Raw genomic sequence first — 11,972 nt, forward strand, 5'->3', positions numbered from 1 at the left:
TCTTTACATGGGTGGATTATGAACTAAGGGTAGCACAATATGATTTTTTAATTCTAGCTCTGATATGATGTAAGTGACTTTGGATACAAAGAAATGTGATTCAGGCAAATGTGGTTGGGAGCAGTGGAAAGAATATTTGATTCGCCACCAGGAAATCTATGGATAAACCTGGTCATTTTACTTACTGCCTCATGCCTTGGCTTCATTCTCTATCACATGGAGACAGGGAAAAGAAAGGGACAGTTAATTATTGAATGCCTACAGTTAAACACATTCTCATGTTACCTCAACAAGCTTTATAATAAAGCTGGAAAGTGGATATTATTATTTTATTGTTGAGATAATGATATAGAATCAATGAGGTAAAATAATTAACAAGTTTACCCAGCTAAGACTTGGTTAGAAATAAAATTTGGGTGTTTTTGAAATAAATTCTGTGTTCTTTTGATTCCTCTGCCATTGTAAGGGTCAAATGTCTCCTTAAGGACTAACTGAGATCCACTGGAAGAATGTGAACAGTGCCTAGCACGTTCTACAATTTTCCACGGGGAAAGACATGCCACATTGCTACAATCAGGTTCAAGTCAGACGTGGTTTGAATTCTCATTCCATAGTTTATGTGGTCTGCGACTCTGGGAAACCTACTTAACCTCTTTGAACCTCTGTATCTTCAGCTATCAAGATAATAATATCAACCTAGTGAAGTGAAATGAAAAAAAAAAAAAAAACTATGTAATAAAAATTGATGATGGTACCAAGTGTTCAAACTATCAAACTATTACCTTCAACTAAAGTTCACTGTTGGAAATTTAGAGCAGATATCTGGTGCTATTCATATATCAGTTTGGGTTTATTCTATCCGATTTTATTTCTTTCAGTATTTTAAGTATTTATTTATACAGTATTGCCAACAGATACTTTAAAAGTAATTTTTAATAAAAATTTTAAAGTATCTATTTGAGATACTGTATAATTTTTCTTGCTCTAATGACTTAATGAGGCTAAAAAGATGGCTAAAACACACACAAAAAAACAAATTAACTAAAAATAATCAGTGAAAATGATGCATACTAAAAAAAGAATGATGGGGGGCTGGGGTTGTGACTCCATGATAGAGCACTTGCCTAGCCTGTGTGAGGCACTGGGTTTGATCCTCAGTACCACATAAAAATAAACAAATAAAACAAAGGTATTGTGTCCATCTGCAAATAAAAAAATATTCTAAAATTGAATGGCGTGGGGGTGACTATATTTAGGGCAAAGTTAGTACACATTGTAATACTTTTCATTTTTTTAAGCAACTTGATGAAACTGCTATATAGTCTCATAGATAATATAGGAATTATGTTAACCTTAAACTGGAGCACGTGCCTAATGTAATAATATAATTCACTTTTCATAGTTTAGAAGATGGAATTCTTGCTTTATATGCCATTATGCCAAGTAATTAAATGACAAATAATGGCAATTGGCTTATCTGTGTGATCCTGGGGAATCAAGGTGAAGGATTCAAAGGAAATGGTGCCAGTCAGCATGAAAGTCCAGGGACCCTCAGCAACCCATCAATGGGGCAGGAAATTCTCTGGCAGTGGGATTTTTGATGGATGGCAAAAGAAGAGATGAAGTATGGTCAAAATGTGGAAGATGTGTGAGGCACATTCTTGCTTTGGGCAGGAAAGCTGAGCAGCCAGGCATTCCTGTTAACTAATGTGTCTTTCAATTTAATGTTTTAGACAGACTAGTAACTTAATGTTCATATAGCAGTGATTTGTGATGTAATTATCATGGCTACTCAGGAGCATGTGGGCTTCAAGGCAGGTCTGTGAACTATGCTGCTCAAAGTTGGGTCAATGTTTGAGTGCTTGAAAAAGAAAACTTCCAGATGGATATGAAAGTAGGAAAATATAAAAGTTGTGCCAGATGTGAATCTAACTTCTGCTTAGTGTTCTTGCCTTATTCATTTCTTGGTATAAACCTGACTGATTATTTTCAGGCTTTAATAAGTTTATTTGTTGTCCACCTAATAAATACCTGTAGGAACTACAGGATCTGAAGTTTAGAGTCAGAATCTGATGGAAGTCAATTTAGAACCCATGAAACGGCAGTGTGGCTTTTAGCCAAGTGTTAAGTTGCATGCTGCCTACAGAGATAATTGTGTATGGTTAGAAAAGGTTTCCAAGAGGATCCTGGACCTTAACCAAGACTAGAAAGATGACATGGCCAGCCCAGGAAAGAGAGGATGACAACTCCCACTGACACTTGCCAACAGTGTTTTTCTTACTTTCTGCTATTTGATGTAACACCTGCAGACTTTGACTAGCTTCTCTGGATTGTTTAGAAAACTTAAAACAATGGGCACAAATTACATGTTTTCTTTCATTATTTAGTGCTCATTAATCATCAAGAATAGGAATACCATTCTATGTTTCAGTGTATATATCCTATCTAGAACACGGCATAGCTAACAAGTGGCACCCTCGTTTAAAACGAACAGTCCACTGAAATCTGTATGTGCCTGCAGATTTAAGCAAGGGATCTATGGGTAAGAGAAACTCAAAGGACAGGGTTGAGATAACCCATAATTATGCCATAAGATTACAACATTCTGCAGCAGAATGTCACCTTCCAGAGATGAGGAGGGAAGAGCTAAACAAACATTCCATGCCTAATGAACCATTCTTAAGTACCTCAAATGCGTGGCAATTTAAGTGTCTGCAGGTAAAGATCCTTCTTTCTTTTGGTCTACAAACCAAAGCATAGGTTACACTCACAACTAAAAACATAAACAAATCTATCTCTGTACAGGAAATTTCACGTCTACTCACCCACTTGATTGTTTTGCCTAGTAGGTCTAAACTTTGCACTGAAGCAGAGTTTGAGGATTATCTGAGCATTCTTGTTGAACAAAGTGATTTTTTCTGGTGTGAAGGTAGCTTTCACAGCCACATCAGCAATACTCTGTGACCTGAAAGATATCAATGGAAACAGACAGATGGTCATTATTACCAAGCTCACATATCATGAACTTTACATACAGGACTCACTACCAGCATTATTGATTTTTTTCTCTCTCTACCTTTCATTTGAACACTTCAGCAGTATTTTCCATTTGAAAGCTCTAAGGTGGTGTGCTGGGACAATGTCTTTTTGATTGTGATTACATCATCAGCACAATCCACATGCATTTTTTTTTTTTTTTAATTCAATGAACAGCTGCCTGAGCACAAAGGTCTGTAACCTCTTTGCAAGTCAAGAGCCAATTCATGGTTTTGCTTTCCTTCAGTGAAGCAGTCACATTCCCTTCTCACAACATTAGGGGAGAAAGAAGGTGGGCAGGTGGAGGTGGCAGGGCTGAGGAGTATGGTCTTGGTTAATTCCAATGGCTTTGTTTTTTTCCTATGAACTGTTTTGTTTTACAATGTAGAGAAGAAAAACTTGATGCTAATGTGGAACAAATATAATATTTTCTCCCAGGAAAAATATATTCCTTTATTTATGCAAATTCCCCACAATCTTATAGAATGCATGACATTTTTACATCCCAGCATAGCAGGTCATGTTCCGTTAGCTAGTTTGCATCTGGCACTTACTGACTCACCAGAGTTGAACCACTTGTCCAAAAGCACCAATGGACACGTCAGTGATGGAATCCCCATTTAAATCTCCATAGCCATCCACAGATCTCCCAAAGAACTGGAGATGGCTCCTAAAGGCTCCATCAGATCCCAAGATTTTCTGCAAAGGCAAGTTTGATATGAAATGACACTGCACAACAGCGGAGCCAGACAAAGGGCTGCCTCTATCTGCTATGCTCTATGTTGTCATTTTCCAGGTTGTCTTTATTCTCCAGAAAATTCCATTGGTTTTTCAATTACATCTTATTTGCCTCTGCATCACTTTTGCACCCACATTTCCATTAAGAAAATAGCATGCATCTATAATATAAAATCACAAACCAACACAAAACAATGAAAAGTTCAGTGGACCAAGAATGAGCTGATGCAAGTTCAGGTCCAGATTGCTTTGTTCAGGTCTTACACAAAAACTGCCTAACCAAGGACATTGCTTAGGCATCCTTTATCCAGTTGGTATTTCTCACTTGAAGTTTTATCCCCTAATTCAGTTTTCTTTCTCTCTTTCTTTCTTTCTTTCTTTCTTTCTTTCTTTCTTTCTTTCTTTCTTTCTTTCTTTCTTTCTTCCTCTTTCTTTCTTTTTTAATTCTGTGGCAATTATTACTATCTGTAATCTTTCATCTTATTTGTTTTTCAGTTGTCTCCTCTAACAGAATACAAGGTCCATGAGAGCAGAATTTGACATGATGATGTTCACATATATACACCATCATGTAGCTCATAGCTTACCTGGGAATACTTTGTGCGAATGGTGTCCTCATGACCATTGTAAATGTACACAGCTCCAGAATTCTGATTTTCTAAAGGTGAACCTACGATCACATCATTAAAGCCATCCATGTTGATGTCTGACAGAGCTGCAATCGCGGAACCAAACCTAGCATTTTCAATGCCCTCAGGACCTTCTAGAAATTGGTGTTGATTCAAAATGCCCTTGCAAAGGGAATAAGGAATGATTAAAGCAAACCTCACAACCTATGCAATTAAAATTCACAGCAATTGATTCCAAAACAATTTTGGAATTAGAATTCAAACTTTTCTATTTATGATGGAAATTATAAAGAAAAACTTCAGTAAGATCACAGCATATCTGCTCATAAACCAAGGTGAAAGGAGGTAATTCTCTTTACAATAGCTGAACAATGTAAAAAAATTATTCATTACTTTTTCTTCTTTTCCTTTCATATTAAGATCTTCACTATTTCCAAACTTTTGATTTAAAACATTCTGGTGAAAATCTAATGTTTGGGATGAAATTAGGGTAGACACAAAACAAAATAAAACATGATAATCTAGGTTTCACTTAAAAATCACAAAAGAGTGGCATAATTTTAATGGGATAGGAAGTGGAGAATGAAATTGTTAATATTCCATTATAAGAAACACTACATTCTGCCCAGTGGAAAAGACATTTACTTGTAAAAGACACAGATTTTCCCTTCAGATTTTGTAATCAACTAAGGAAATATTTCATGACTTTGCAAGAAAGTCATGCTCCTCAACCATGAAAGTGGGTCAGAGCTGGTTCTTTTTTTTTTTTTTTTTTTTTGGTAATCTCATGGAAATAAATTTTTTACTGAGTTTGATAATGTATTAAGAGATATTTATACATTCAACAATTAACAATATAGTTCAGAATATTTGACAAGCAATTTTAAACACTGTGGATTTATTAAATTTTCATATAAGTAGATATGCTCTTCCCTTGTTGGATATGCGATTATATACCCTTTATAGGTATAATCAGAATTGTTTAAATTGCTTCTGTGAAAGGGTTAAATTTTACATTATTTTAAATCAATGCAATAGGACAAAATATTACAACAACTAAGCATAATCTTGACTATGTTAACTTCAGTTTCTCTTCTTCTCTTTCTATTTGTCTAATTTTCCATGCCAACCTGTGCCTTTAATTTTTTTTTTACTGATTTCACTGAGTCCACTATACCTATCTACTTAGATTTAAAGAATTCAGTCTATGGTTGTCAGATTAAACTGAGTTTTATGTGCAAGGATTTGAAATTCCAAGAGTTGGACACACAGCTAAATGTTTTACTAAACAATGGAATTTCCTGACAATGCTAATGCTTCCAAGATTCTATGGGGTTTTCTAAAGTGGCTAGTACATTTTACTTTTTTTACTCTAAGATGATAACAAGATAGTATTGTCCTATTATTATTATCTTTTCATAAAAAACGCAAGCCAGGGGTTGCAGATGTAGCTCAGTGGTAGTGTGCATGTCTAGTATGAGGTCCTGGGTTCAATCCCCAGAACAATAAAAGATGGAAAGAACACTCACGTTCATGTAATTCATAGGCAGAATTAGTATTATCAAAAAGGCCACAAAAAAACTTAAACATAGTCAATGCAATCCTCATCAAAATACCAATAATATTATTCAAAGAACTAGAAAAAAACAATTATAAAATTCATTTAGAAAATAAGAGACCCCAAATAGCCAAAGCAATCCTGAGCAAGAAGAACAAAGCTTGTAGCGTCACAATACAGGACCTCAAATTATACTACTATGGTATTGGCACCAAAACAGACAGGAAGACCAATGGAACAGAACAGAAGACACAGAGACAAATCCACATAGATGCAGTCTTCGATACTCCACAAGGGGCCAAAAAAATATTTTGGAGAAAAGATAGCCTTTTTTTTTTTTTTTTTTTTTTTTAACAAATGGTGCTGGAAAAACTGGATATTCATATGTAGAAGAATGAAGCTTGATCTCTATCTCTCACCCTGCACAAAAGCCAACTCAAGGTGGATCAGAGACCTAGGAATGGACCAGAATTCTGCAACTGCTAGGAGAAAATGTAGAGCCAACACTCCAATAGGATGGCACAGGCACCAGCTTCCTTAACAAGACACCTAAAGTGCTAAAAGTAAAACCGAGAATTGATAAGTGGGATGGCACTGAATAAAAAATCTTCTGTGCAGCAAGGGAAATAATATAGAACATGTAGAGAGGGCCTGCAGAATGGGAAAGGTCTTTGCCAGCTACTTCTCAGACAAGTGATTAATAACTAGAATATATAAAGAACTCAAAAAAATTTAACACCAAAAAACAAATAACCCAATTAATAAATAAACAAAAGAACTAAAGAGACAGTTCTCAAAAGAAGAAGCACAAATAGCCAACAAATATATGGAAAAAAAGTTCAACACCTCTAGCAATCAGGGAAATGCAAAGTAAAAGTATATTGAGATATCATCTTACTCTAGTCAGAATGGCAATTATCAAGTAAACAAAAATAAATGCTGGCAAGAACGTGGGGATGAAGGTATACTCATACATTGTTGGTGTGACTTCAAACTAGTACAACCATTCTGGAAAGCAGTATGGATATTACTCAAAACTCTAGGAACCACCATATGACTTAATTATTCCACTCCTTGGTATACATACAAAAGATCTAAAATCAGCCTACTATAGGGATACAGCCACATCAATGTTTATAACAGCACAACTCACAATAGCCAAGTTCTTCAACCAACCCAGATGCCCATCAACAGACAAACGGATCAAGAAAATGTGGTGTATATGCATAATGGAGTTTAACTCAGCTGTAAAGAAGAATGAAATGGCATTTGCTGGTTAATGGATGGAGCTGGAGAACATCATGCTAAGTGAAATAAGCCAGGCCCAGAAAATCAAGTGTTAAATGCATTCTTTCATATGTGGAGGATAGACAAATATAAGGGCAAAAAAGGGGGCGGGCGGGAACCAGTGGAATAGAGGAAGGAGATTGAAACCGAGGGAGGAAGTATAGGGGAAGGGAGGAACTGTGGAGTGAAACTGCCAAAGTTTCTTATGTACGTATGGGAATACAAAACAGTGAATTTCACCTTCATGTATATCTATAATGCCCTAATTTAAAAATAACTATAAATAAATAGAAGAAAGACCAGTAGAGTAGAGGAAGGGGAAGAAAAGGTGGAGGAGGGTGGGGAAAGAAGTACTGGGAACTGAATTGGAGCAAATTATATCCCATGCTTGTATTATTATGTCAGAATGGAATGCCAACATTATGTATATCTATAGTGCACTAATAAAAATGCACGAGATACTTGGTAAAGGCACTAATGTTTGTGTGTATGTATTTAAAAAATGATATTCACTTAAAATGACTTTATTTTTATGAGAATATGTTTTCAAAAGACTTTTCATGCAAAGTGGCAATACACTGTACATTAAACTTTAATTATGCCTTTTGACATGATTTTTAAGGTCATTACTTAATGGTGACATCCTCAAAATTAATAAAACATAAACCAACTCTACATGCAAATTAATTATCATTCAGTAATCTTTTTTTTTCAAAATACAGATTACCTTTTCTTATCAGCACCAATTAAACTGCTTGTTTTAATTTTTACCTTTACAATAGTAAACAGGTAGACTCTTCCTTCCTCTTTCTTGAGGTCATTCATGTACATTGGTGCCCCTACCAAGAGCACATCTGTAATGGTGTCTTTATTCACATCAACTGAACACAGCACACTTCCAAAATAGGAGCCAATCTGGAACAGTAAAACATATTAATCTCAGATTCCTAGGATTCATATACATTGAACATCACATTGAACTTTAATTAACTTATTCAATGCACAAAAATGGAGTCTTTATAACCTGAAAGATGCTAGGAACACAAGCATGGCGAGCTGAGCCAGGCTTGGTGGTATACCCCGATAATCCCAGCAGCTTGGGAGGCTGAGGCAGGAGGATCTCGAGTTCAAAGCCAGCCTCAGCAAAGGCAAGGAACTAAGCAACTCAGTGAGACCCTGTCTGTACAAAATAGGCCTGTGGATGTGGCTCAGTGGCATAGTTCAGTCCTCAGTACCAAACAAACAAACAAACAAACAAACAAAAACAGATGGAGAGCAGTGTGCACAAGAATCACTAAGGAAGTGTCTTTAAGACCCATTAGTAGGCCTTCTGATGAAATGTCTGGAAAGTGATCCCAAGAAGCAATGTTTTAAATAAGCACCTCATTTCTAATGATGGTAAACTAAAGACCACATTTATAAGAGAAATCTTTAGTAACTATGTGAGGTGTCTTATAGAGAAAGACAGGAGTAGAGGCAAGAGGAATATATAATTGTGCTTCCATAAAAAAATACTGTATACGGGCGAGTTCCAAATGTTGAGAGGTTAGGTATGTTGAAGTCAGGAAGGCTTAGAAGGATAAAGCATTATTTAAATTGCATCTTAAGGACTTTCTAAGTGGAGAGAAATGGGGAAGCATGAATGACATAAATGTCCATGGTTTGGTCTGGGACAGGTGAGTAGCTGCCAGATTGACTGGTATAGGAGGACTGGACGGAGATACAGTGAAATGACAGAGACTGAGAATTTGGATATTCATCCCACTCAGCCTTGTTCATTATATGCCTATGTGAATACCTACCTCTTTAAAGATTAGAAATTAATATGAAATTATTGCTTCCATAACATTTTCTTTAAAATATTCAACACCCTTCTTTAAAAGTATTAAAGAGGAGGGAAAAGTATGTGATCATAGCTGGTTTGTGGCCAAGGAAACCAAGAACTCAGGTCTTTTACTCTTTTTTTTTTTCTTTTATCGTGGTACTGGGGATTGAACCCAGGGGGTGCTTAACCACTGAGTCACATCCCCAGCCCTTTTTTTATATGTTATTTAGAGACAGGGTCTCCCTGAGTAGAGCTTCGCTGAATTGCTGAGGCTGTCTTTGAACTCGAAATCCTCCTGCCTCAGGCTCCTGGGCTGCTGGGATTACAGGTGTGTGCCCCTGTGCCTGCAGGTTTTCTTACTCTTAGAAAATCCACAGGAACAGCAGAATCAGAATTAATTCCAGAGAACAGAAGTCTGTAGTTAGCTTCTCTGACTCAAAGAAGGAAACCACTTTCTGTTGGTTGCTGGGGATCAGGGATGTTCATTTCAAATACGACCAAGACCAGAGTGCAGAACTGAAACAGAAGCCCATAAACTGGCCTTTGCTCCTGAGTGACACCAGAATTCCCCATAGGTCAGTGTAATTTGACCAAATGACCACCCCGAAAATGGAAGAGAGGAATTCTGGACCTTCAGGAATATCAAGGCCAACAGGACACCCTGACAGACCCAGAGCAGCTCAGTTTATGATAATCTACTGCTCCCGTGTCACCATTTCACTTCCAGAATCTCAGTACCTCATGTGGGTTTGTCCACAAAACAGTAGTTAGGTGCCTGCCACCGTGACTAAACAATGGCCACATAGTGTTCATCTGGGCAGGCAGAAATATGGATTGGTGTATAACTAAAGCACGGACTTGAGGCAGATAAGATTGGGTTGTGATAGCAGTTTCATACCATTAAAATTGCATTTTCCTAAAAACCCCTCTAAACTCTCAGTAACCTATCAAAGTGGAGAGCAGATGTTCTAGTATCATTGTGAAAATGTAAGGATTGTACAAAATTCAAATCACAGAGCCAGACGCAGAGAAGACACTCCATCGATGTTAGCTCCCATTTCTACCCACCAATTCCCTACCTGCCCCAGTTGTCTGTAAAATTAACTTCACCCGATAAACAATGATATTTACCTGGTCTCCTCTGTGAGCCTGGATAACTGTGACATTGCCGTCCTCATTAACAGTGTATAGCACTATCTGGCCAGTGTAATTTGCCCTAGGAGCACCAGCAACAAAGTGGACATTTTTTTCGGTAGAAATTGCAGCCACAGAGTAACCTAGGAGAGAAGGAATCACAGGGTGAGTGTCACTGAATATCTCAGCCAGATAAGGCTTGCACAGTTAGTAGAGATGATCAGAAGTCCTTTACGTTAGATGTGGAGCACAGTTCCTTGTGGTCCAGGACGACTGAGGACACATCTTCCTATTTCTATGATGGAGTGCTCTTGCCCATTCACTTCTTACACTGTCAGCAGAGGAGGGCCTCTCTCTATCTACACACCTGGCCCCAGATTCCAGGTTGTCCTCATCAGCCACCTATGAGCTTGGCACTAAACAAATATGTCTTGAATGAATGAGCGAATGAATTTAAAAGGTAATGTTGCACTATGGAAAGAACCCAGGCCACAGGAATTAGACAGTTCTATGTTCAAACTGTGGCTTTGCCACTTACTTGGTTGTTTACCTTAAAGCAAGTTATTTATCCCTCAGTCTCATAAAGATAAAATGGCTCTCAAGTGCTTGTTAGAAGGATTTAAATGTTTATATAGATAGAACTGCCCCATAGTAGGTACTCAAAATCAGTGGCTGTTTATAATTGGAACAAAAACACCTGACAACTCTGAAACAATATAAAATTACCACTTTTTTTGGCTTTTACAAACTATTTCTATTTTTTAAATTTATTTATGTATTTATTTTTATACTGGGGATTGAACTCAGGGGTGTTTAATCACTAAGCCACATCTCCATCCCTTTTCTGTATTTTATTTAGAGACAGGGTCTTGCTAAGTTACTTAGGGCCTTGCTACATTGCTGAACCTGACTTGGAACTCAAAATTCTCCTGACAGCCTCCTGAGTCACCAGGATTACAGGTGTGCACCATAGTGCGTGACCACTATTTCTATTTTAGAGAGACACGATCACATTCTGGGAATTGCACTTGATTGGTCAGTCATAGGGATTGGAGTACAAAATACAAGTGTTTTATTAAGCAGTTGTGAATTAAAACCTGATTGACAAAGAAGCAACATACATATGAACAACAGATATGTCAGTTAGATGGTATTTCAGTGGCTTTGTTGAACTGACAAGGACCTAGTTTAAAGGAAAGAAACTTCAGTCTACCGAGCCAACTGCTTCAAAATACCTTACCTAAATATGAACTGTGATTTCTATCCTGCAGAATTTGGTCAAAGGCTTGTTTAGGAAAGACTGAAAATCCATGAGATGTCCCCTGGACAATAGTTCCACTCCAGTCAAAAGCTCCAACTGCACCTAGCATCAGGATATCCTAAAGTAATTGAAAATTGGAGGTCATTAAGACAAATCATATTTAATGCATAAGAAGGCAGGGTAGGGCAAACATTGAAATAAGCTATTTAGATTTAAGGAAATAAATGTAATGAAGGGAAATATGTATTAACATGTGTTGATATAGCTCAAAATTGTTTTCATAAATTTGCTCTGGAGAACAAACCTTATCATGGGTTATGTTACCTTGGGCTGTACTTTTTACATGTTACGTAGATACATTTTTGTAATAAGTTCTGGTGTAAGACAGGTACACAGTCATCAAATTTCCACTCAAACGCATACATTTGCAAATGCTGAGTGCTTATGAGCCTCTAAAATCAATCAGAGTGGAACTGTCAGTCCCACATGCTCACAGGAAAGCTC

General features: G+C 37.1%; 1 protein-coding gene across 1 annotated transcript in view; it reads right to left on the reverse strand.

Moving 5' to 3' along the window:
* The window catches only part of ITGA2 (integrin subunit alpha 2), a 96,835-nt gene that overhangs the window by 24,154 nt on the left and 60,709 nt on the right, over nucleotides 1-11,972 (reverse strand). Inside the window, exons 11-16 of the mRNA XM_079143479.1 lie at nucleotides 11,448-11,586; nucleotides 10,205-10,350; nucleotides 8,020-8,163; nucleotides 4,362-4,565; nucleotides 3,599-3,735; nucleotides 2,826-2,965 (exon numbers count right to left, since the gene is read on the reverse strand). Coding sequence (XP_078999605.1) covers nucleotides 2,826-2,965; nucleotides 3,599-3,735; nucleotides 4,362-4,565; nucleotides 8,020-8,163; nucleotides 10,205-10,350; nucleotides 11,448-11,586 — 910 coding nt within the window. The remainder of the gene's footprint in view (nucleotides 1-2,825; nucleotides 2,966-3,598; nucleotides 3,736-4,361; nucleotides 4,566-8,019; nucleotides 8,164-10,204; nucleotides 10,351-11,447; nucleotides 11,587-11,972) is intronic.

Source organism: Sciurus vulgaris (assembly GCF_902686455.1).
Source record: "Sciurus vulgaris genome assembly, chromosome: 6".
Classification (NCBI taxonomy): Eukaryota; Metazoa; Chordata; class Mammalia; order Rodentia; family Sciuridae; genus Sciurus; species Sciurus vulgaris.